The sequence below is a fragment of the Neodiprion fabricii genome, chromosome 4 (assembly GCF_021155785.1).
Source record: "Neodiprion fabricii isolate iyNeoFabr1 chromosome 4, iyNeoFabr1.1, whole genome shotgun sequence".
Lineage (NCBI taxonomy): Eukaryota > Metazoa > Arthropoda > Insecta > Hymenoptera > Diprionidae > Neodiprion > Neodiprion fabricii.
The window spans coordinates 24,030,416-24,057,804 of NC_060242.1; the positions used below are offsets into that span (position 1 = coordinate 24,030,416).

Sequence of the window (27,389 nt, forward strand, 5' to 3'; positions counted from 1 at the left end):
CGTCGCTCTCATTATTTCAACTAACTTTTGTGCTTCTCATTTTGCTATCTCGCTTTAACCATTATATTTAACTATGATTTTCTATTGCTCCGCTATATCATTTTGTTTTTGCTTGCATTATTAATACGTAATTTAAGTATGTTATTCCGATTGATTACCCTGAAACCTTACTGATTGTTATCTCGAACCATAGTATCGCAAACATCCACCTACCCCTCGCTTATCTCACCAACATATTATTCATTTGTTAATTCTTTCTCGCAACTTTCCTCCGGCTCTTATTAATTCATTTGATTTGTTAATATACTTGATAATATCACTGCTTTACCTGTTTCTTGTGTTTTATCTACTGGATACGACCCCTCCCTTCTACTATTACCTTGTCTATACCGGGCAAGCAGTGCAAAACCGTCTTAGAACCGGGGAGATAAAAATCCTCCCGACGGCCGAGGGCGCCGCTCCTCAAGGAGGACCCCAAACCACTACGTCCGGATTGACAAAGCCATCGTTCCGAGGATCGACGCAGCCTTCCTGTCGGCAAGGACTGATCGTGTGGGTCATGGTCCACGGATTAGAGTTGCAGTAAGCCGCCGTGTGACTGCACGATTTCGGTAATTAATTATTTTCGTGTCTGAGCGACCTCGTAACTGCCGAATAATTAATTTTCTTGTATTTATAAATTTTCTGATTTTTTGTGAATTTCTATCAGTCCGCTTCTGTAGTTTCTATCGTATTTGGAGCCCTGGTGGCTTTACCTTTCGTTTCATAATTATTTGTAATAGCAGTGTGCCTTGTATTTTATTTCTGTTATTGCGTATTATATTTTTATTTATTTTCTGCCTATCGTATCGTATATCGAGTTCCTTGGAGTATAACCGAGCGTAGAATCAGCCTCTAAATATCAGCGCACCTTTTTCTATCGCCATTGGCAATTCTACATTATTTTTGCCTGTTATTTCTTTCTCTGTATCTTGTTAAGTTCTGCGTATTATTCTTGATTCTTTGAACTGCGGTGTATTTTAGTGTATTTCTTTATTTCGTGAACTCTCCGAAATTCTCACTCTCTCATGATTTTGTATTTTGTATTCCTCCGATCCGTAATACCGATTTTGCAAATTGTTAACGAATGTCAATCTTTCGTACCGGTTATAATATATGGTAAATTCGTCGTATTATCTACCGAGCTATCGTTACTTTGATTGCAGTAAAGTTCTCACTCTCGTTTTTAATTGACAGAATAATGATTTTCGTAGTGTCATTTGCAACTTGAGTAAGATCGCGTCGCCCAGTGACGTGTAGTTTTAAGTAAATTCTTGCATTATATCGCTTCTCCCGACCTACGTTCATTTTTCTCCGTTAACTACCGTCTCTCGTTTCAAAGCTACCGTTTAATTCTACTCTACCGAAATTTTTGTGAACAACGATTGCTCATTTTATTAACCACCGCTGTCGATACCATTTCATTTGCCTGTCTCAACCCTGTAACCTTCTCGACAATATACGATCGATTGACCTGTTCATTTTTCCTGACTTGAGTTTACTCTTTATTTCATTACTTTCTTCAATTCTTTAATTATTGTTGGCTGCCTTGAATACCGCCACTCTAACAGTTCCTGTGAGTACCTGAGCCTAGCCAGCCGTACAACGGGTTCTCTAGTTATTTTTCGTACGGTTTCGTGTTATTTTTATTGATTCGTATTGTTGTTTAAAAATCGACGCTAACGCGTCTGGCGCCCAAAGTAGTTGATTTTGTTATAGTTTAAGTAGTTTAGGAGAAAAATGAAAAAAACCATAATTTTTTTAACAAAAATCAACTTTACAATTTTTTACTGGCGAGATACTTTATACATCCTAAATCAGCTGTAGGAACTTTTAAAGAGGAAGATTCCCTCTAAAACTTCCGGCCATGGTCAATTAAATAGTATGAAAACTCGCGATGCTGTAGATAATTGACAAAAAAAAATTATTTCTACGTGTTAATTAAATGGGAAAATTTCAAATTCATTTAGCGAGTACTTAAAAATAAAATTAAGAGCTTAAGGCTTTGGTGGGAATTTTTTGTTATATGTTTAGAGTGATATTTCGTCTATGGAGTGAAATAAAAAAAAAAGTAATCTCAAACGAAGCACCCTAATACAGATATATAATTAAGTATACAATATCGATGATAACAGGTAATATATTATAGTTATTACATAATATACTAAGAGTATATATCATACATACGAGATATGGATATGAAGTGTAATCGAACCAAAATTTATCAGTTCGGTTACCTTCCTCATATTCATAACATGTAATAATGTACTATGTAACGTTGTTCTTCAATAATAATAGAATTCAACGGCATCTTCAACCGCTCCTTCTACTATAAGTACGTAACAATGGTAATAATGATAGCAATAATATTATTAAAAATATAGTAATAGTCAATAATAATAATAATAATAGTAGCAATAGTAATAGTAATAGTGGTGTTAATTTATCTTCCTATTATCGTAATTATCTAATCAGTTATTAATTAGTACTTATTCCTATAATGTTTGCCAGTTGTTTTTTGTTGTTGTTGTTGTTGTTGTTGTGGTCGGTGTTTACTTTTTCTTAATTGAATAATCAATTGATTCAAATCGTAATCTGTTGTATATAATCCATCAATGACATTTTTCTTTTTCGCTTTCTTCCTTTCATTCGTTTTCTGTAATTCTTTCGTTTTTTCATTTTTTCTTTTTATCCGACCTACACAATAACTAAGCTCTTACTCAAACTGTCATATTAAAATTAGAATTCATCTGCGATCATTAGCCACGTGACGATAAGTTAATAGGACTAGACATCCTCTTATTGTTCTCAACGTAAACTCGTTCAACACGTGTTCCTCTGCAGTCTATTTCATGTATATATACATTTTTTTATAACGTTCTGACTAGCTTCTAACCGATGATTCGCCTGTAGAATCGTAATTATGGTTGCTGCCGTTTACGGCGTATACTTGTTTTTTTGTTAAATAAATTTTTACGCATATTCTGTGTAGCTTCGTTGCCACTAGAAGACAGTTACCTATTACTCGTTAAGGCACCGTGATTACGTCTGTGCATATTACGAATATAGGATGTTATTTTTAAATTGCGAAACAACTTCACCTGGGAAGAAAATTATTGCTACGCGAAATCGATAATCCTTTAATTTATTGTTTTGAAAAAATTTTACGATATTAAAGCAAAAATTTTCGCGTTTATTGATTTCAAATTTCAAGCTTTAAATTCAAAACTGTGAGCGATAAATGAGCTAGACTCGTTTCCCATTTCTACAAATTTACCGCACGAAAATTCGAGTAAATCTCAACGATTGACAAAAGGCCTCGATCCATAAGACACACTGTGTTTAGAAAAACATTTTCCTGATAAATATCATATAAGGCAACCTTGGTCAGTGTAACACCGATTCTTATTTTTCAGATAATACCTCACCGTTGTGATCTGGGTAATCAAAACACGTTGATGAATTAAATGACATCTAATTTAGCAAAGTGCGCTTTTTTTTCTTTTTTTTTTGAAACTTTCTTGCTTATTATTTCGAGGAAATTCTCTTTTTCATCATATTCACAGGTCAATTAAAAAAGGTTTCTCTTTAAGCATCAGAAATAGAAAAATAGATTATACATTTCATCACGTTTTCTGTTTGTTGTTTTCAATTTCAAGAGTTTAAAGTCACCAAATAATACGCAAGTCTGCTTTTTAGAAACAATAAGGTCGTAACGCCATATGCTGAATAATCGAAACAGAATTCAAAGTGTAACCCTAATCTTGGTCTGCATTTTGAATATTATTTAAATTGAAATACTTTTGTTATCTCGCTTCTAAGTTGTAGTGGATTGAAACAGCCAAAAAAAAAAAAAATAAATAAAAACGGCGTTTACTTAATGACCAAAAGAGATCAGCAAACAAATTAACAAGAAAATAGGTGTGCCAATAGCTATTTGCAAACGCCTAGTTTCTCCCGATGACCTATAAAATAATCATTTATCTGAGCTTCTGATCAAAACATTGTCCGCGCGTAAGAAAATGAACTTGACAAATTAATGTTTAATAACATATTATATTATATATACATGCAGGGCTAACCATTCTGCGCAATCCATTCTAAGGCAATAACAAGGCTACGATATTATATATGGTAAGGCTAGATTCGTACGTGTAGAATATATATTTACGCTTATACCATTTACCCTATGTATATCCGATTCTTATTTTCATATATATATCCGTACATACATGTTACATACATCTATAAATATAGTATAACTAGTATCTCTCTTTGGAGGCGATTGGCTTGAAAGGGCTTGTGCCACCCAAAACGCCAATTTTGGCTCCTTGGGGAAGATTAGGGAAGATATAGAGGTCTGGTTAGTATGTGGAAAGAAATAGGTGTGTTCAAGATTCGATCGCATTGTCCACCCTCCTGGTTCCACATCGTCTAAATAAATTAATGATATAACCGTTTTATCGTTATTAAAATGCTAGGAATAGATACACAACAATAATAATAATAATAATAATAATAATAATAGTAGCAGAGACGAGTAGAGAGATCTCAAACGCTCGGCTTTTCGTGATACCAGCTAGGCTGGAGCGTCGACGCGACACCCAGGCGACCACGCACCGAAGGTGGCCCACAATCGTGTGCTAGGCATAGAGTTAGGCGCACTCGCAGAGTATATACAGATATACTCGGTCGATCGAGCAAGTGGTTGCCAATCGCATCCTTGTCCCCGCTCGTACAGATGTTTCCAGGAATGTGCCAGGAATGCAAGAATTGGCATTTTTTTTTGTTTCAATTATGAATGTCAACGAACAAAATATCTCCAGATTTGATAAATTTTGGATTCAACTGGCGGACGCTGAACCAAAATAATTAACCATTTCCAGCCCGAATACTTTTTTTTTTCTTTTTAATAAATATTATTTTTTTATCGATACGACAATATGTGACGCCTGGTGTTCTCGAATATTTGTACGCGCAGTCTACGGAAAAATATACGAAGCCAGCTCGATAACATTTATGCAAAATGTGCAATGTGCAATGGGTAAGTGGTTGGGGGAAATTTTTTTTTTCTCGAACTGAATCTTCCAGAGAACCGATTTTTTCTTTTTTTTTACTGAACCCACCTTTTTCACTGAACCACCCCACCCCGGAAGATAAAAATTTCAGCTATCTCTCTCGCAATCATGTGTCGGCTGATCAAATATATATACGATCATATGGAATATTAAACATTTTCCTCCCTTTAGGCGTTGTCATACCCCCATTTGGTCGTTTACCTACCGAAAATGTTGGATCCAAAAATTGAAAGCTCATTGATTTTTTTTTTTATCACAATCGACCCGGTTTATTGTTATTTGCATTATACTTCGACTTCGCCGGTCGACTCTCGATTCAAATATTTATGAGAAATTTTGCATGTATGTCTCGAAATATATCTCGAAACGACGAAGTTTACAATGTATTACTTTGTATGCGATCAAGGATGCCCCCAAATCTACCTACCAATTTTTCGATCGTCAGTCGCAACTCGTGTTACGAATACTCAACATCGTGATCTCGTAATAAAGGAGTGACTTCTGTGTGTGCTTTGTTGCGTCGAAAAATATACAATAATGGATAAAAACAAACCGCAACGTGCGCGCGATCTCTGCGCTTACCGTGGTTGTAACAATTCGAAATTTACGGGAACAAAACTGTACAGGTTTCCTGTGGCAGGAGATTACCGCCTTGACATATATATACACATATATGATCATATGGAATATTAAACATTTTCCTCCCTTTAGGCGGTGTCATACCCCCATTTGGTCGTTTACTCACCGAAAATGTGATCCAAAAATTGAAAGCTCATATATATATATATATATATATACATGTTCTCTTCTAAGAGCACGCGAGGATTGATCAGCCGACACATGATTGCGAGAGAGATAGCTGAAATTTTTATCTTCCGGGGTACCAAATAAGGAAACAAAAAAAAAAAGAAAAATGGAAAAAAATCTACACACTCTCGGAATTGTTTTTTTCATTTTTTTTTCTCTTCTCGGTTATCAAAAATACAAAGAAGGAAGCGGGATTAAGTAAAAATATGAAATAAAAGGAAATGTGAGGAAAAAAAAATCGGTCCACTCTCACTTTCATTTATTTTCTCTCTTCTGAGTTACCCGAAATAAAAAACAGGCGGGGATTAAGTAAAAAAAAGAGTCGCCAAAAACGGGAAACAAATCGATTCACTCACGGAATTTTATTGTTTCAACTACTTGTTCTCTTCTGGGTTACCCCCACTACAAAAAAGGTGGGTTCAGTAAAGAAAAAGCAAAAGGAAAGAAGGAAAAAATCGACCGGCTCTCGAAATTTTCTTTCTTTCATTTGTTTTTTCTCTCCGAAAATACAAAAAAGAAGCCCGGATTGAATTTAAAAAAAAAAAAAAGTTAACTGGCATCGAACGCGTGTCCCGCATCACTCTTTCCTCATGTGGTATCCAGTCAGCCCCACCACAGCTACATCCTTGATTGCGCGTTTCCTCGGTATGTTTACGGAGCTTGCTTGGAATTCGCTGATGGTTCTCTGGAAGATTCAGTTCGAGAAAAAAAAATTTCCCCCAACCACTTACCCATTGCACATTGCACATTTTGCATAAATGTTATCGAGCTGGCTTCGTATATTTTTCCGTAGACTGCGCGTACAAATATTCGAGAACACCAGGCGTCACATATTGTCATATCGATAAAAAAATAATATTTATTAAAAAGAAATAAAAAAAGTATTCGGGCTGGAAATGGTTAATTATTTTGGTTCAGCGTCCGTCAGTTGAATCCAAAATTTATCAAATCTGGAGATATTTTGTTCGTTGACATTCATAATTGAAACAAAAAAATGCCAATTCTTGCATTCCTGGCACATTCCTGGAAACATCTGTACGAGCGGGGACAAGGATGCGATTGGCAACCACTTGCTCGATCGACCGAGTATATCTGTATATACTCTGAGAGTGCGCCTAACTCTATGCCTAGCACACGATTGTGGGCCACCTTCGGTGCGTGGCCGCCTAGGTATCCCGTCGACGCTCCAACCTAACTGGTATCACGAAAAGCCGAGCGTTGGAAATCTCCCTACTCATAGTCGAGGAAATAAAGTAATGGACTGTCGATTTTTTGAGCAGTAGGACGGATTTGAATGCGGTTTTTTGCATTCGCTTCGTAAGAGCGCCTACAAACTTTGTGAACTAAATTGATTAATTAATTTTTTGAAAATGCATTATGGCATTAATAATATGCATTTTGCAAGTGCTCTTCCAAGAGACACTAAATAAAAAATTAACTGCAGAAGACAAAGTCTACACTTCTTGTCACCACAATCTACACAATTCTTATAATATTTCAATAAATAATTAAGAACAATATACTTTAATTGAGGTAAAAATGATAATACTCAAGACAATTCCAGAAAAAGACGTTGAAACGTTCACCCTGGGCACCACGTACCTCGGAGACGGTTGCCGTATCGATATTCGTATTCAGTGACCCCAAAAACCCCCGAGCAACGAGTTTCGACAAATTCGATCACAATTTTCGCCAAAACTCTAGGAGAAGACGTTGATACTGTCCACCCTGGGCACCAGGTACCTCGGTGACGGTTGCCGTGGCGATATTCGTGTTCAGCGACCCCAAAAACCCCCGAGTAGCAAAACTGGACTAATTTCCATTAATATTTACCGAGTTGCAAATTTTTTATTTCGTGTCTCTTGGAAGTGCACTTGCAAAATGCATATTATTAATGCCATAATGCATTTTCAAGAAATTAATTAATCAATTTAGTTCACAAAGTTTGTAGGCGCTCTTACGAATCGAATGCAAAAAACCGCATTAAAATCCGTCTTACTGCTCAAAAAATCGACAGTTGGGCCGTTTTTAGTGCTTTATTTCCTCGACTATCATCTCTGGTAGTAGTAGTAATAATCATAGCCATAATAATAGTAAAAATAATAATATTAATAATAATAATGAAAAACAAACGAATTACGTTGGAACTATTAGACCACGTATAAACGACGCTGAAGCGATTTCACCGTTTGGAAGTATTCAGACGTATAAACCTTCGTACAGCTTTTGCTATATACAGTGCGAACTGCTAACGACAGAATGGTCCGTAGTCTGCTGTTTCGTTCGTTTCATACGCGTGAGTTACAATGCGAGAACAGCAAGTTGTTTGTTAGGGCGACCAACTGTCACGAAGGTAACCTAAAAATTTTTACAGCTGTCGGTATTGAACACAACTAACAAGTGACAAGTGTCAAAATTTTTGAGGTTACGTTCACGACGGTTGGTCGCCCTGGCAAACAACTACTCTCGGATTGTGATGCATGCGCATTCAACTGTAGCGGACGACAAGCCATTCTGTGGTCAGCAATTCAAACCATATATATTCGACATAATTATGTACCTATAAAATGTGTATAAATATAGGACGTATGGGGATAACAATCAATGGCCGTCAATAGCGAGCGTTTTTCATTAATTCGGCGTTTTCACTCCTGAAAAACGCTACGTGTATATTACATAGTCAGCCCCATGAACAACGCAAGATCAAATCTTTCGTTAGAACAAAGATTAGCTTCCGACTCACTGCCTTTCGCGTGTATAATAATCATATTGATACCGAGATTCGGTAAATAAATCTCGAGTTGATTAAAAACCTAACTTCATTATACATATAGGAACCAAAAAGTGTGTTTTCCCGGTCCGTATTGTTTTTTTTTTTTTTGTTTTTCTCGGATATTACGTTTATATATATATATATGAGTATCTTATATGTATAATATCTGCTCCTCCCGACTTCGCGCAAATAACATTGACCAAGCCATCTGTAATATATTATGATTAATCATATAATATTATACGATAAGGACTATAAATACATAATTTGAAAATTGAGACGTTTTTTTATTTTATAAAATAGTTCTTGAGCTGTTGGCGAACAAAGTAGTTTCTATTGGAGTCGCGCCTCCTGCGGTGTCGTCTGGTAAGGCAAGCCCGGAAACGCTGCTCCCGTTGCTCCTGCGCCCGGAAGTCCTCCGGCACCAGGAAGGGTTGCATAGGTGTAAGGAGTTACGTAGCTTGCGGCTGCGGCGTTCGCTGTAACGGAGAAAACAGAGATCAATCCATGTTTTTTCTTTTCTTTTTTTTTTTTTGTTCATTTGAAAAACCTCTTCATCGCATAATTCAGACTCGTCAAAGCGCTGTCGAATTAAAAGAAAATCTTCCACCCGATTCCCTGATTTCTGTGCATGAGGCAAGAATTATTTTATATGACAGGAAAAAAGAATTTTTTCAATCAATGGGTCGAACACGGCGAAAGAAATCTTTTGTTTGTTTATAATATAATAATACGAATTAGTCTCATTGCATCACAGAAAAAAAGTGATAAACAAATTATCACAGTCATCGTATGAAACCATATTTGTTTTAATAACAACGAAATATTTCTTTCGTAATATTCGATAAATCCCAAAAACTAATTCTTTTTTTTTGTGCCTCATCGAAGAATCGTGAATCTTTTAAATCCACCATTCTGTAAATCGAAAATGGTGCGGAAATTAAAATACCGTTTCAAGCAGTATTAAGGTTTGGAATATGTGTCTGAAAGTCAATCGTATATTATAGGTGTGTTGAATTTAATCGACAAAACATTTTCCCGGTCAAGTATCGCAATAATAGTTTAATATCATTTGTAAATATTATAAGATTTCCAAGAATTCGAGGAAATTCATCACTGCGAATCACCAAAGGTAATAGATTGAAATCGATGAAGCGATATCACTCTTGGCACTTAAAAAATCTCACAGTAACGTAACTCCTAAAAAATTGTTGTAATAACTGAGCTTTTCTCTGATAAACAGATAAATATTTTTCCAATTAAATTGAGCCGGATTAATTTCAGTTGCTCTTTTTAGATCCGCGTTCAATAATTGTTTTGATTCCACAATTTAAATATTCTAGACAGCACGTTTGAGACATTCTTGACAGAATTAATCTCAGATGCTTGCAGCCTGAAAAGCGTCGAGTTTCCGTAATTTTTTTGACACAACACACAATTTTTATTATGCCATTATTTCTATTGGGTTAACGAATGGGGCAACCTGGTGTCTTTATTGGATTGAATTATAAATATTTCAGTCGGTTTTCTAGGATAATCAAACAGTTCTTGAGTCAACATACTTCTTGCAACGGCGCAGGACGTCACGCGAGTTTTCTTTAGTAATTGATTGCTTGTGAACATTCTTGTGCTCGGAAATATTCTAATCAGCATCACTTATAGAAATTGTACACGGTTAATATTTAGATGATGAAATCAGTCTGACTGCAGTAAACGTGTTTTTTCGTGGTTCTGTTAAAATATTTTATCGATCTATACAAATATTATTCGCTGCAATTAAGTCGAATTGATGTTAGGTGACAATATTAAGTTGTAATATAAATCGATATTTCATTGATTAGATTAAATTCTTAGTCCGGAACTTTAGACGAAATATTTTATTCAATCTATCTGCTATCTCCTAACTTTTTTGGCCAGCTATGGATTTGTCCAACATTGCTATTGAGGTAATAAAGGTTATCTAGCTATATATCCATCTATCTAGCTATATATCCATCTCTGTTACTATTTATATGCAGAAAGAATTCGTTCGTCATTTCATTGCTAGTATTCACTAGTTCTCAAAATTAACTGCCATGTATAATTCTTCGAGACAGATGCACCTGCGATGCTTGGAAAACCGCCCAAAGATTTTTGTCGTTCAAGGTGGATTAGATGCCGAGAAATACGAGCGCATTGTCTATGTTGCGTGACGGTATTTAAACGAAGCTGTGAAAATCATGGCTTAGTGCCTAAGCTTAACAGAGCGAAAGCTTTTTAAAAAGCGACGTTTGAAATATGTCGTCCTGCAGAATAGCAAAGATCTTTTTAAATTTAGATGCAGCTATCCGATGCTGTGATGTATAATTCTGTTTACTCGTACGGTTAACCGAGCTTCAAATACCAGTCTTGCTTTTCGCACGTAAAGTATATGCATCGCGTATCTAAGCTCGTCATTTTATCAGATAAGCAGTGAAAAAATTTGAAAATCTCATCTATACATATAGAACAAAGCGTCTTGTTTTCAGAAACGCTTAATGGTAAAGAATGTGAATAATCATCATCAAATATCAAACAATTGAAAAGTTAACCTAGTTTTTGAACTCGAATATATATATATATATATATATATATCTAATCATTTTCGAGAATAAATTACTTTCACTATACAATTTTACGTGTTCAAGACTTTAGGCGTCTTTCTGTTCTTTTCGAGAGTCCGCAATTACATATTTAGAATAACTCCAAACTCGAAAGTATCCAACACTCTCTAAAAAAAAAATCGTGAACAAAAATTCAGACCGTCGTTATTCCGCAAGAGTATTTTGACACGTCGACTATATAGATAAATAAAAAAAAAAAAAGTCTCAATCGCCGATGCAGATGGCGACTATAACTCATTGAATTTTCTGCATTCCGCCCACAAGGTGTCTAAAAATGCGACAGTACACCAGAGGTAGGTACATAACTACATATTTCACAATGTCATGCAGCGTTTGGTACGCGCAACGGAACAGAGTTCTAAAAATTCAACCGACCAAATGTACCTGCGGCAGCTGCGCTGGTGTAGGGATAAGCCTCGGCGAAGTTATACGATGTTCCGGGGTAAGATGCCGCGGAAGCCGCAGCCGCGGCCGCGTTTTGGTACTCATAGAACTGAGATGCTGCTGCAACCGCGGCCGCGTGGCTTAGCTGCGTTGCAGGAAGAGGTACCAGCCCTCCGGGTGCAGCGGCGGTCAGGTAAGGTGATTGGTAAACGTACCCAGGCGGGACTCTGCAACACAATGATAAATCCCGTTAAAATCCCACTGGGAACTATGGAATTTGCCGGTATTAGCGGAAGGCGGTAAGGTTCGAGTAAATGGGATTAGGCGGCGGAAAGTACGGACTTCTTCATGGCTAAAAGGTACCTGGCAATGATCGAGGAGGGGCATGTATCCCGAACCCGAGGAGTTGCAGGCGAGAGTGAGAAGTTGTGTAACGAATAGAGCGCAATAACGGTTCGGAAGGTTGATACCGATGCAACTACGGTACATTCGTCCTTTACTGTGTGCGAAGAGAAACGAAAAATTCACTTTGGACAACGAAAGACTTTGTGCGTAGGCAAATTGAAGTATTCGCGGAGTAATTATGAGCGATATTGGTTGAACGACTGTTTTTAAATTTAGTCACATTAAGGAATACTTTCTATGAAATCGTGCGGAATCGAGTCGATTTCTGTAGGGAAACCTGTGGGTAACAATCCAGTACTGACTTTTAGGGGTGTGCGGGTACCTGAAATTTCGGGTACTCGAACTCGGGTTCGGGTCGGGTTTGTAACCGGCCGGGTTTCTTGGCAAACCCGAAATATTCGGGTAGTCCATAATTTTCGGGTACACGAGCCAAAAGTAATTTATTTTACCCGACCCGAAGAATTTCTTCGTCGCTGACAACAGAGTACAAGACTTGTCATGATTCTAAAGTGAAACTAACGGACAGTCTAAAGTTGATTTCTCATGATTTCAGAATGATTTTAATCCACAATTTTTAGTCAAATTAAGCTATTCAAATTAGTGAATAAAGCGTGTAATAAACTCGTCTCACTCTCGCACTGTTCCGCAAGTTGTTCACGTGATGAAGAACTGTCGAAAAGGATCAAGGTAGAGATTTCCATGAATGTTCTATCGAATCAAGGACTCGACATTTCAACTACGAAATATCGTCAAGTAAAGACCGACGAGTGAGTTTGTGCTTGAAACGAAAGCTCTGATTAATCAGCCGAGAAACGCGTAGTGTAACGTCTGTAAAAAGAAAAAACCGGATGGAAATGAGGCGTATGTTTGTTTTATGAAGATAAAAAAAAAAGAGTAAAAAACTGACCGTTAATATGTACGCGTTTACACATTGTCGCGAATAATATTTGACTTGGCTTTGACTTCCGGCTTTTGAAATACACTGCTGCTGCTGCTACAGGTGTACGGTTCGAAAGCACAAAAATATACATAGTATAGATCAGGAAATAACAACAGCCAGGACCGACGACGAGTCACATCTGAGGCACTAATCTCGTGTCTACAAAACCCAAGCACGCAACACAAAAGACAATAAAAGTAGAATAAGTATTGAGGATATAATATTTTGGGAAATGACGGGAGCCTCCTGCAGCATCGTTTGATTCTTGAGACCGCAGGATTTGCGTAGGTATATAAGGTGGTGTACATCGATATGATATATGATATTTTCATTTCATTTTACTTTACTTTACTTTACTTTCACACACACATGTATATATAAATATATATTTGTGTGATAAATATACATATATATATACATATAAATATATATATATATCTTTTTAAATACAAGCGAATAAATAATTTCACAAGCAATTTCAACGTTAATGTATAATAATAGGTGAGGCCTGAAACAGTTTGGTACACGCTTTGCAAGCTAATAATATCTCGAGGCATGAAGTCAGGGGCAGGGGGGGGGGGGTATGGAAAAACTTCTCGATACATAGACTTGCAAAGCTTGATTGGTACATACATATAATCCACAATATTGAGTATATGTGTATACGACAAGAATTAGAAGAAGTAATGAGACAAAAGTTTAGAAAAAAAAAAAAAAGAAGAAAAAAAACAACGAAACAAAATCGTTCAAAAATTAGAAGTAAACAACAACAAATCTGCAGTGTCGCCAAACACAGCAAACCAAAACGTGTATATGTATAAGTTATATATAGTATAACAATATTATATGTATCATATAATATAATGTATCTCTGCACACACGTCACACGATCAACTAACACCAACGTTAGTACCTAATATTTTGTTTAATGGTTCTCTAACCAGGAATTGTGTCCGGTTGACTTGACACGCTGCCTGCACCGCGGTTCCCACGGGAAACTCTTTCTTAATGTTCTGGAAATGATATTTGATACCGTTTATTTATACGGAACGCCGTATCGTCGATATATAAATCCTAACTCCACGTAAATGCAATTCTGCAATCACTTCAATCAATTTCAACAAAAAAAAAAAAAAAACCAGAAAAAAAAAACATTGACTTCGTTTGTAATTTTATTATTTACAATATTATATACCTCGTATTAATAACTTATATAAGACGCGTCGAGAGAAATTTATGCTCGTAGTCACTTTACAGTTCGTAAACTATTTTCATTTTCCATCACATGGTCAAGGGTATTAAGTCACAACGAGTTTTGCAGCTGAAACCAGAAAATCTAGTAATTGCAACTATAGTTGCAACAAGATAATTATGCGTTTTCGACAATCTTTGAACGGTTATTGTAACGATACCTGTTTTACTAGAATTTTCTGACGACTAAGCGAGTGACATTTTTAAATGCACGGAAGTAAAATTTCCGATTATTCGGTTATACTTTTAGGGTTAAAGAAGTGAGAAACCAGCTTTTGAATAAAACTTGTCATTAACATTTACAGTAGCAGTCAAGATTTCTATCAGGATAAGTAAATAAGTGGTCCATATGGAATTAAAGTCTCGTTTCGTTTCTTTTTTTTTTTTTATTGCGAACGAACTTCAGTCAATTAGACGATCGAAAGCAATTGCCAGAGAGAAAAAACTGTTTATTTGCATCGATCGTGTAGAGAATTTGCGAAATTGACTAATCGTCGCAAGATTGTCCGAAGCTCTTCAAGATAAAACTAATCGCATAACGTTAATGTCTGAATTCGAATTAAAAGGTGACTGCAGATTGTATATTGTGCGGAAAATCGACGAGCAAGAAGTCTTTCGGAAATTTACGAAAGTTTCGTCAAGCCATGGAAGGCGAAAAAATGGTAAAGTGATGATATTCCCTTTTCCCGGACAGCCCTGAACTTTTCAACTAATCGATAATAGCCAGTGTCCAACGGCGGAAATCAATATGTCCTGCGGCCTCGAATGCTAACTAGTACCGGAGAATAAAGTACAGTGCAAAGTCCTATTTTCCTTGTGGGAAACGCAGGCGGCCTGACATGCCTGACGAGGATGACCATTTGTCAATTTCACCTGCCAACGGACCCCGACCAATCAATTCCAACTTCTCAAGATACCTTCGTTCAAACGTCTCGCTTCTTCTTTGTTGTTCCGTACTCAATTTCTTCATCCATGATAAATTAATGCCTATCTTTCATATTAACGATCATGCAGACGACGAAACTTCTCTGTCCAATTTTTATGTTTTTCTTTCCTAGTTTCTTCTCTTTCTCCTCTAATGCGCAGAAAATAAATATTCATAGAGATTTCGGACACGCGTCGAAGGTGATCGTTATTTGGAAAATAAATCAGTAGGTGACACATTTTGATAGTATTAATCATTGGACATTAAACAAGAGATGACATTGCTTGGCTGCAGGATAACGACTTGGAGTGGAAAGTCATTTTTATGCAAGAGAATGGAATGAATGAGAAACAGTGTTATTTCATAAAATGATAAAAAATTATGTGAGTATGTGTATAATTTTTCCTCCAGCAAAAGAAAAAAGGATCACTGACTTATGACTGAAGAAGAATGATGTCTCAATTCCGTTTGATCATTAGCTGAACGACAAAAATTCTCTGACTTAAGTCCGAACTTTGGAAGAATTAGCCCGAATTGGGAATAAAATAAAAACTGTTACAGATGACAACTATACTCATGCAAGCAAAGTGCCGAAAAGTACAGTTACGATAGAGTAAAATTCTTAAAAATATAGTTTCGACAGAGTAAAATTTCAGAAATTGAAATATACTCACAGAGCACAGTTTACGCAACGAGCGGGTGTGAAAAATGAGAAAAACCGAAAATCAGAATGACCAGGATTCCGAACATAAAAAAAATATCTAAAATCCAAAACAAAGAAAGATCAAAGCCATGAAATTTCACCAAGCCAGAAATTCATGGAACTGAAAATCTTCGATCGCTCAGAATTTCGATGTTTCAGATTTTTAAATTTTCTTATTTTCGCACTCTTGAAATTTTGACCTGTCGGATTTATGCCATTCCGGCATTTTGTCCTTTCGTAACTTTGATCGTCAGAGTCTGATTTGTCCACTTTAAGTTTCGCCCCAAAAAACAATCGAAATTCGAGGCTTTCGTAACTTTTAAAATTCGAAATTTCAACCCCACCCCCAATATGAAAATCGTTTTCCACTTCGACGATACGTATATTACAAGTAATTAATAATCTGGAACGACGGTTCTTATTTGCGATAAAAAAAAAAGTAAATTTGGGATCGATTCCGGGACACGACAACGGACACGAGTACAAAGGGGGGACGAATTTAAAAGGCAAGAAACGTCTACCAGGGTAGTTTTCATCGGATTTATCTGTCCGGCGCATCTCTCGGCCTAGGATGCCTGCATTATGGATTGCTCGCGTGTCGCCAGCTCGAAGGCTTCCATGTCCGAGGACAGCGGCGGTTCCCCATTCGGCGGTGTTCGAAGGTATGTTACCCTCGGAACACTTTGCTCGCCTCCCCCGCACGTGAAAGCGGCTAATGCGTTCATGGCTAATAACGTAATGTGCTATATAACGGCATTATCGCCCTGGCTCCGATGCCCCTCCGCGGGTTGAATTACGTCGCTACATCGAGTGACAACGTTATCCGCAAACGCTATGCGTGCGCCAGGATCTGCGCGAAACTACGCGAAAAGTCTCGGTGCACTGAGAGAAATTTTCAGTTCCGGTTACCGCTCAGTCCTTGACTATTTTCGTTGTTTACCACAATCGGAAAATATACTTCTAGGTAGAAAATGAAAATTAGTTTTCCAGCTGTTACCGGAAAGTCTGCTATCCGTTACTGTTCTTTCTCGTTACGATCACTGTTACTATACTTTCTTGTAACTGTTGCGAAAATTTAACGCTTGGGCAACGATAAATTGACCTTAGAGTCTTACTTGACTAAAAAAGTCGAGTATACCTCACAAACTGACTTTGCGTTGCAATTACCAAAATAGGATCGACGATAGCGCAAAATGGTTACGGGCACCTCGTTTTTCGTAATTCCAACACTATTCAAACAGTTTTTTTCAACGATACCTGTTTTACTGAATTTTTCTAGTTACTGTAAGAAATGAAATTTTTCTCAGTGTACGTACACCTACAAGAGTCAAACCGTAAGATAGATTTTCAATTCTCTGTTATACTTCAAAAATCGAACGCACTTATTTAGCAGGATGTTTCGCTTGGGAGAAACGCTTCGGTCTTTTTCTTTTATCTTGAAACATGAAGAACTTCCCGTAGTGCATATCAAAAAAAAAAAAAAAAATTTAGAACTTTGAGATATAACTTTTCGCTTTTCGATTTCCATTTACTCAACATCGATGTAACTCGATTTTGGCAAAACCTCTTACGATTAGAAGAATTGTTAATTAGAAACGTATGAGCACTTGATTCTTGGGCAAGTTTCCGAACCTTGTGCGTGAATTCGCGCAGCGGGATTAGTTTCCTAGGATGTATGATTCAGAATTCAAACAGGCAGGCAAACAACGAACAGCTACCAAAGAGTAGTTGCAATCAATTTGGGAAAGTGCCCCATCGATGCGAAGCTTGAATTTCCATCGATCAAACGCGGTAAACGATGCATACTTATATTATACTTACATGACCATTCACATCAGTGCTTTCGGAACCCCAGCAGTTCACTTCGTATTGGTATTAAGGCGATTTATGGGGCTGAATTATCCTAATGGAAGGTGTCATCGATTGATTCGCGATTAGCACAACCTCCTCTAATCTTCGTCTAGCAATGTTTTTTTTTTTTTTTCTTTACTTTTTACGTGGGCATAAAGTAGCGTATTTAGAAAATGATTGGGTTCGTTTCTTTTATTTTCGTTGAGAAATATAAGCAATTGAATTTCGTCGTTTTCGTATATATGTACCTAATTTTCGATAAAAACGCTTAGTTATCTTAATCCGCGCAGTCTTGGCGATAACGAAGGTGAAGGGCCGCGTGCTACGAGCTTTGCAGGCATTTCCGTGTCGGATCCGACCAACTTCCTCAACGACTTCCGACGCAAAGTGGTCGCTGCTCGGATAAGGATCTCTCGACTTGCCGCCGCTTCGCGTCGTACATAAGCGACCTGCACCCTCCTCCAAGTTCGACCACCCTTCCGCCCTCCGCGAACTCACCCCCCAGCGGCTTTCATGCTTGTTTCACAGACACGCGACCGCCGTCACATGTGTGCCACGTTACAATATCACCTATACCTCCGGGCGAAGGGCTATAACAGGTGAGGGAGAGCGAACGCGTTGGCCAACGGCAGGTGCTTAGGGCTGGCTAACAATCGTTGGATAGATCGCGTGATTAGGGGTGAATGTCGTACGAAGGGTGCAGAATTCATGCCTCGTGGGGAGAGTACTGCCTCTGAGTTAGTTTGTTCCTCAACGAGTAGAGCTGTAATTTATTTAATCCCACCGCAACGTGATTATCCCGATGTCGCGGATTCTAATTGCAAGTAGGTACGTAGATACATATGCAGTGTGATGCGTTGTGTGTCTGTTCCTAAATCGCGTCAATATTTATATATTTTTAATTTAGTTTTGTCATTGGGATTTTTATTTGGGAACAAATGAGACACGCCTGATTGTGTGCGTTAGCTGCAAAACATGATTTTGATGGAAACTGGATCCTCTAGCGTGATCAATTTTGTCGAGCTTTTAATCGAGGGAAAAATTTACAAATCGTTTGGCAAATGTTTGCGAAAAGATAAATTGCGATGTCGATTTATTTTTACACTCCAAGGCAGATAAATTTCTCGAAATTTTAGCTTTTACCGAACGAATCTTAAACTCTTTGCGAAGAAAGAGAAAAAAGTATTCGGGGACAAAAATCTATCGGAAATTGCAGAATTACAATTTCTTCTACAAAACATCGAACTGTATCCACCATGTCGTGGGAAAATTATGATTTCCGCTTTTAAAACTTCTTCAAATTCGTATAATGACGCATCTCTTAAACAAAGACAATTGCAACGCAGACCTCCACGAGTTCGAAAGATGTGCAATCGAGAGATCGATGCGATACGTATATTTGCCCGAAGGTTATTTGCTCACGGTTTTAGATATAACCCTCAGGCATCGTAAAGCGCTGCGATTGCAAGTGGAAACATACGCGACACATATTAATCAGAGATGCATTGTACGAAGAATTTCCTGACGTGCGGGTAAAGAGACTTTGATATGCGAAGAGACACGGCACTGTTTTAATGTAAATTATTCCATCTGTCCATAATCCTTGAAGCATTGTACCGCAGGATTTGTATTGGGTATAAATTTTCTGCGCCAGCTGTTTGCACGCGCTTCTATGTTTACCTATAATAGCATGAAACCCTCTTTTCTATCTTTGCATCTTCCTTTTTGTCTCTCATTTTTTTCGCTTACTAATTCCAACGCAAGAATGGTCGACGATAAAATAATAATGGCAATAATAGTGACAGCGATGGTACAATTTTGAAATATTCAAATTGGAACGTCAAGCATTTGAAAAAAAAAACTATTTTATACGTTGAATGAGTTGCGAAGTAGATTCGAGAAACTAACAAAAAAAAAAACCCCGGAAAGGAGATGATTTATTCGCTTCTTAATTTACACAAATCCAACATCTTTTGGTTGGTAGAAAAAAAAAAAATTCGGCTGTTTTTCGAGAGAATCCAGAATTGAAATGTAATCCGGTAGGAGCAACAAGTCGAGAATTGTTATCGAGGAGCTTTTAGCTCTCGGCGAGAATTATTTCCACGCCTCGTGACGCGGGGTGCGCGAAATGAGCTTCGCGACGAAGCCGAGAAACGGAGGCGCCGGCGCAGCCGGATAATCCAATCGGATCATCCGCCAATCCACTCAAAGTTTTACCGGCCAATGATGGCCTAGGGGTGGCTCCAACTCGCGAATCCAATTTCCACCGCAATTCGAGTGCGCAACAGCTGCGCAAACCGGCGATACCGAAAATCATTCGCTCCGAACGCAGCTATTAAATGTATGCATGTACCTGCCTACAATTCGAGCACCTGCAGAGTATCCGCGTGATTAGTGGAAATTGCTTCGCGGTTATCCGCGGGAATAAAATTTCGGAACATGGAATCGCAGCAAAAATCAAATCCGCCCGATGTTCAAACATGTAATAGCGATTGTTAAGAAATCGCTCGAAGATCGCTTGAAATCGTTGAAATTTCTCGGACTCATTCGGAACCCAAACACAAATCACTTCGTTATCGATCTAAAATTGCTTGAAATCGCGTGAGATGGCTTAAAGTTATTTGAAAATCACGGTTAAAGTTGCTCGAAATCACCGAATTTCCTAGAGATTGAAATTATTGAAATCTAGCAAAATTATTGGGATTCCCGTTTTGTTGAATCAAAGAAACAGTTCGCAAGTCCTTTCTTCTTGGGCTCTTTCTGATGGAAGAAAACATGAGACTTATTACACCTAAGGGAGCATTCGTTCGCAAATCGAATGAATAATTTAAATCCATTGACATTGATTTTGAGTCACTTCCCAATTGGATGAAACCACAATCACAAATCACTGGAAATCGTCTAGAATGGTGAGAAATCATTTCAAATGAACGAATTGAAGCCACTTGGCGTCTACCGCAAGACTTCCAAAAATTTCCAAGGTTTTGAACGCTCGTTATTTCAAAGATTGTTACACCCAGCTATTCAAGTTCCTTTGAATAGAAATTTGTTTACCATCACGACTGTTAAACTTGTGACTTCCTTGAGAAAAGTATAAAACGATAATTAAAATCACGTCCCTGCTCAATGGATTCCTTCTTTCCAACAAATTAGGATCTTTCGTAAAAGATAACGACGCGTATTGACACGGGCGTCACACGGCTCGAGGGAAACTCGAAACGTGGCATGAGATTCGGAGAGCGAGAAATCAAACTTGACGAAAGGCACGTGTCGTCCGTTAATTACCCGCAACACTATTTACGTACCCGCATCGTTAGAAACTTTACAGGGACATTAGACGTCGCGGAAAAGGCGAGGCGAACGAACGAGTAACGCGGAGACGTTGGGCGACCCAAAAACGGAGGTGATAACAGACGAGACTGACCGTCGTGCGGCATCGCATCATCTCCGTTTCCGGATCATCTTATTGATCCGCTGAGAAAAACGTCCCTGCTTTTCGAAGCAGCGAAAAGTGCAGAGTATGATTCTCAGAGAATTTGGTTGCACCTTTTCCACTCGCATTATATCCCTGCAATTGAAATTTATTGTTTACAAATATCATGTACTTATAAAAATATTTATGATCAAATTATTCTTCTCCAAAATGCTATGACTTGAAACGTTCAAAATTCATGAAACTTTTCTTCTCAACGATTTTTTGTCATTTTCAGATGTAAGTTGTTTTTTTTTTTTTCTTTCACCCACAGACTGTCTTACAGGATTTCAGAATTCGCGAGACTTTGATAATCCGTTATCACTCGTTGTATTTCACAGTTGAAGAAAAAAAAATATATGCAGACTCTTCCGGCATTTCGAAACGATATTTTTTTAAATGTTATTACCTGCACCCTGCACGATAAGATAGGAGCAAAAGGACTTTTTTCACATTCCCTATACTTGACGAAAATTTTGCCAATTGAAAACTGGTATTTAACAGGGATTCCTAGGAATACTTGGAAAAAGTATTTCGCGGACTGTTCGATTATTCGAAGAAGCTTTTCAAGCAACGCACATCAGTAGAAAAGACACGAAGTGAATCGGACAAAGTCTTACAGTTTCATTATTTGCTCCACCCAAGCTTTCGCAGTATTTTTCCGTCATTCTGACCTCCTGATATTGAAGCGTAAGTAACCTAACCTGACCTAATCTAACAAAAATAAACGGCGGCCAGTTGCCATAGAATTTTGCTATTTTATACCGAGAGTTTTCTTAGAGTACGTCAACAGCGTGACGTCACAGCTGCCTCAGCTCAGGAAATTGCATAAAACACAAAAGCCATTATCAAGGCAAAACGAGATGAAAATATTGATAATAAAAATTAGTTTCATCTAACCTTCTCCGCGCAACTAAATTCTCTTCTCGAAATTTGTATTTTTTATTGTTAACAGAGAATTCCGGTAAAACTGTTACCATTACAATAACTGTGTAAATATTGTCGAAATTTCAAGTACATATTACTAGTATTATTTTTCCTGTCAATACTATATTTCCTCGCTACTGTAACCTCCGATCTACCTTCTTTAGTTTACTATACTTTATCAATCGATTAAGACCTCACCATCAATCGGTTGTTGCACCTTTGTCCGTTACAGCTACAAAACTCGTGCATACGAACCTACATTGAACCTGCACTGAGAAATGCATATTTTTTGACTACGGTAGGATAGAAAAAAAGAATAAAAACCAAGTGTATAATACAGTAACCGCGAGTTGCACAAGTAGAACACTAACTCGGACGCATATACCCTGCATACACAATTTATGTAATAATTAATTGCGATCCAGCCGCGAGTGGTCAAATGTACTTTAATTAAATATACTTTACGCGAGGACAGGTGTGGGAGATGACGCGATATCGCGGAGATGCTTAGGAGAGCAAAATAGGTGAAAACAGAGAGTGAGAGAGAGAGAGAGAGAGAGAGAGCGGAAATAGGCTAAGCCTAAGTAAGAAATGCCTCGTGGCGCGGTCCTAAATCTTAGTTAGTCTCGGAGTTCGACGTCGGCGGCTGAGAGAAGGAAGAACACGCCGAGGGTTTGACACGGAGGACACAGGTGGATCTAAATAAAGATTGGACCGCTGCCAACCAAAATGGCCGCCTTCGACGCAGGGCGTCGCGTCGCCCTCGTAGTTGCGACACCGCCGTTCGTTTCAACTAACCGATGGAATCGGGCTGCAAACGTCTGCAGCAGCCGGCGGCAAACGGGGAACACCGCGGTGTTGGATTTCATTGCCTCGCCTTGCCTTGCCGGGAAAATTCAGGAAGCCGAGAATCACGGCTTTCCGCGTAATTAAGACGCGCGGCGGGCAATGATTTAGGACATGCAAACATTTACTCGCCTCCGCGTCAACGATTAACTTCCAATCCCGCGAAAAGAAGAATAATAAATATCGTTCCTCCTCTATTATTATATATGTGTGTATGTACCTCCTATTCCTGCATCTCAGATTTTTCATCGCATCGTTGTCAACGACTCTGCCGGAAAGAAGAAGGAAAAAACAAAAACCGCGGTTTATGGATTCTAAATTTTTCTGCCTTCTCGAAAACATTTCGAAAGGTAATCCGAATTGATGAAGATAGCATCGATTTTTCTACAATTTTTGTGGTAGATGTTTTTCAAAGTTTGATCAGCCCAAGAAAATTGAAACCCAATACCTAGAGTTTCTTCGACCTGTTCGGCTAGAAAAAATATTACCATTAACTTTAGCAAAACACGTCACTTATAAGATTTACAAAATAAGACTATAACAACGTACATTGCTAATACAAAAAGCTAAATTGGTAAAATAAGAAGCTTATTCCATTTCTGAAAATGATTCAAGATCGTCGAAGAAAAAAAAATACAAACGAAAAAATACTGCAGGTAGATGCTGAATACAAATTTTGGAAACTCGTGGCGATGTGTCGTAAAAATTTCTGCGTAATGTAATGTTCATCGTGATAAGTTTTCACAATCTGGCACGACAATTCCAAAACTATAATATTCATACACCTTAGATTGTCGTAACGATCACGCGTGTTTTTATGAAACTGATCACTTTTCGTACGTCAGAAATCACGCAACGCGTACACCAAAGTTTGTAAAAGATAACGTACTCGTAAAATTATTCTCGGTAGTAAAATCGTGTCCAAATTGAAACTCCAATAAAATTTGACAGCAAGAAAACTGATCGGGCATTCTCCGATTTTCAACATTATACATAAAAAACCGATGATAAATTTACGTGGCGTTCACACCTCGCAGAAATGATCGACAATCTATTTCCATTTTTCCCAGATTGATGTAAAAGGAAAAAAACAAAAAAAAAAAGAAAAAAACCACAAAAGAAACTGAATTGGCGAAACACTTGACGGACCAAGTTCGCGTGATTTCCGGTTAAAAAACGATTACACAAGAGGTGAAAATATCCTCCCCAGGTTCGTCTTTGAAATACGATGGGACTTTGCATGGGGTCCGCGTTGGGAGTGAATAAAAAATTCAGTCCGGGGGGTTTGAACTGCAGTGCAACGATCAAGAGTCGCAGCTGATCGTCCGTCGCCTTCTTAAACTTCATTAAAACGTTCCTCGTTTTAATTTCCCTGCATCGTCCAGTAAATAAAAGCTCTTTTTTCTTTACATTTCTTTCCGTTCTTTTTTTTTTTTTCTCATCCTCTCGTTTTGCTTTCTTCGATTTTTCAACTCCGTATTACAGCGTGCTCTTCGTGCCGCGTGTTATTGAAACCACCAATTACAACACCAAAAATACAACACCAATACAGCGACACCAAGTGTAGTGTAAGCCTTCACCACACGCACAAGGTTATTGTTTGTTAGAGAGCCCTGATAACCCTATACAAGAATAAAGTGTTTCATCCTATTTTTAAATCGTGGGTGAAGTTCTTTCCTTTTCTTCTTCGTGCATTTTGTTTTTTCCATTCATTTGTCTTCGATTTCATCGCAGTTTTATCGTATTATTATTATTATTATTATTACCATTGTTATTACCATCGTTATTTTATTAATACTCTTATTTTTATTTTTATTTTGTCTTTCTCTCTCTCTCTCTCTCTCTGTCATTCTCCATCGCTCTCCGTGTTTTTCACCCGTTTCCATCTCCAAACGGCATTTATAATCGAGATATGCGCAAAGCGTGAAAACAAGAGGGAGAAAGAGAGGGGGTGATGTTAAAATAAAAAAAAGAGGAAACCCCCCCCCAGTATTTGCGTCGGCGTTGAAACGCGCCGCGAGAAAAGAAAACAAGTATATACCTATGTATATTGTATACCTACACACACACACGTCGGCTTTTAAGTGCCCTCGATTTTTACAGCCGAGAAACTGTCTCTCGTATTATGACTTTGCTCTATAATACGTACGTCAACGTTTTCACGCACATATGTGCAATATTGTATGAGTACGTATACCTGTATCGGCGACTGTGTCTGGAAATTTTCAAAATTTGGAGCAACGTAATAATAGTAATGACAATAATAGTAGTAACAATTTTTCACCAGTTTCCGTGTCGTCTAAAAACAACCAAACTCGTCGCACAGATTGTGTATGAATATAGTTATATACACATAAATAAATCACCAAGAGCTGACAGAAAAATATCAGCAGTTGGTACTAGATTTATTTTTTTTATGTTATGTCGAGCCCGTTTCTTTATTTCTCTCTTTTTTTCATTTGAATAATTCGTTTCTCAATTTTCTCGCTCGTTGCTGTACATTTTCTGCGTTACCACGTTCGTCATTTATCCATATTTATAGTATTGTCAATTTCGTTGGTAATGCAAGAGCAGGACAATGGAAATAACGAATTTTTTTTTTTTTTTTTTGTTTTCTTTCACATTTCGGAAACAGTTCATCCTGCAGCAAAAGTTAACCAGCCCGAAATTTACTGTGTTGTAAACACATACGTGCGTATACATATGCGATCGATATTGTTGCCCTATGGCGAGACAATGAAGAATTAATGCATGCTATATTCGTGCGGGCAATTATGCTCGGGTTTCCCTAAAACCCGGCAATAAAAATTCGAACTTTTTCACGAATATAAGGACAATTTATATATATATATATATATATATATATATATATATATATATATATCGATGAATTTTACTTCTCATATCGTTGGTCAAAAATTTTATTGTCAATTATTTCTATTATTAATGGGATAATTTGTTCACCTACTTTTCGTCACTATTTTATCGATTTTTTTGGTCCAATGCGTATAGTTACTCTCGGTTCGATTCGGACGATCAATTATCGATCTTAGTTAGTGCATGTAATGAAAACGATAATAATAATAACAACAACAACAACAATGATAGTAATAATGATAATAATAATAATAATAATATAACATAACGTAACACGAGGCGTCAGATTATGCGTGACGGAAAAACCACAGCGCGTTTTCAAGAGTGACCAAAACCACCACTGCACATCACTTCGTCGAGTGATACCCGCCACCAGCAAACAAATATAAAGATTCATTTACTTACTCGTTTATAACTACTCTTGAAACACACTCCTTAACAAAGAGACAAAAGAGATTTCAATGTAAAAATTAAGAATCAAAGTACGTATATATATATATATATATATGAATAGAAACGAATTTAACAGGGACAAAGAGAAAGACAACGGTAGAAGATTCGCGTAAGTAAATTAAATTAATATATATTGGAAAGAGTCGAATTATTGTAATGGATTGGAACGTAAATTTCTGATGCGATGGAAAACGTATACAAAGTTTTGAAAATATTGAGAGAGAGAGAGAGAGAGAGAGAAAATAAAAATTGCAAAATATTTTCACGTATACATCCGCGTTTAGAACGCGATCTGTGTAAATAACATAACACAATACGTTATATTGATTGATGATTAATAGTTAATAATAATAATACTAACGATAATCGTTGTCGTTAAGTCTCTGCGAGTGATTGTTATATCATATTATATTACAAAAATATATAATATATACGTGTACGTGTATATATATATATATTCTTGTATTGATATTGTACGTAATTATATACGAGTGAAAGTATAATCAAAGTTCAAAAAAAGAGAATAATTAAAAGAAAAAAAAAAAAAAAACACAGATTATAAAAAAAAAAAAAAAAAAAAAAAAAGAAACAATAAAAAAAGAAAAGAAAAAGGAAAGACATTAACAAACAATTCCAATCTTCAACAACCGCAATCATATCATCACTGTCAAGAAAAAAAACACAACCAAATTGATCTTGGATTATTATAATATAAGATCGATATTGATAATTCGTACTCATGGTTCGGTTTTTTTTTGCTCTTTCATATCACTGTCACTGCTCGAATTCTCAGTCTCTCTCCTTCTAATCCTTAAGGATAAGGACGCCGATTTCGGCCGTTTACGAGTGTGTAACCCCTGCATTCATGATTAGCAACTTCGGACTGCAGCGTCTCCCATTTAGTGGCGCGCGTGCAGTCGAGGGGCTGAAACGTCATTTACATCTGCGGTTATGCTGGCTTACTCAATATGGTAAGGATTGTTATTAGTGCGAACTAACGAGAATAGGACAACATA

General features: G+C 37.4%; 1 protein-coding gene across 3 annotated transcripts in view; it reads right to left on the bottom strand.

Annotated features, from left to right (window-relative positions):
* Nucleotides 1-8,963: 8,963 nt before the first annotated feature.
* The window catches only part of LOC124180816 (RNA-binding protein 24-like), a 35,070-nt gene continuing 16,644 nt past the window's right edge, over nucleotides 8,964-27,389 (bottom strand). For all 3 annotated transcript variants that reach the window (XM_046566636.1, XM_046566634.1, XM_046566635.1), the window contains 2 exons: nucleotides 11,724-11,950; nucleotides 8,964-9,176 (listed from right to left, as the gene is read on the bottom strand). In XM_046566636.1, coding sequence (XP_046422592.1) covers nucleotides 9,031-9,176; nucleotides 11,724-11,950 — 373 coding nt within the window. In that variant the 3' untranslated portion in view covers nucleotides 8,964-9,030. The remainder of the gene's footprint in view (nucleotides 9,177-11,723; nucleotides 11,951-27,389) is intronic.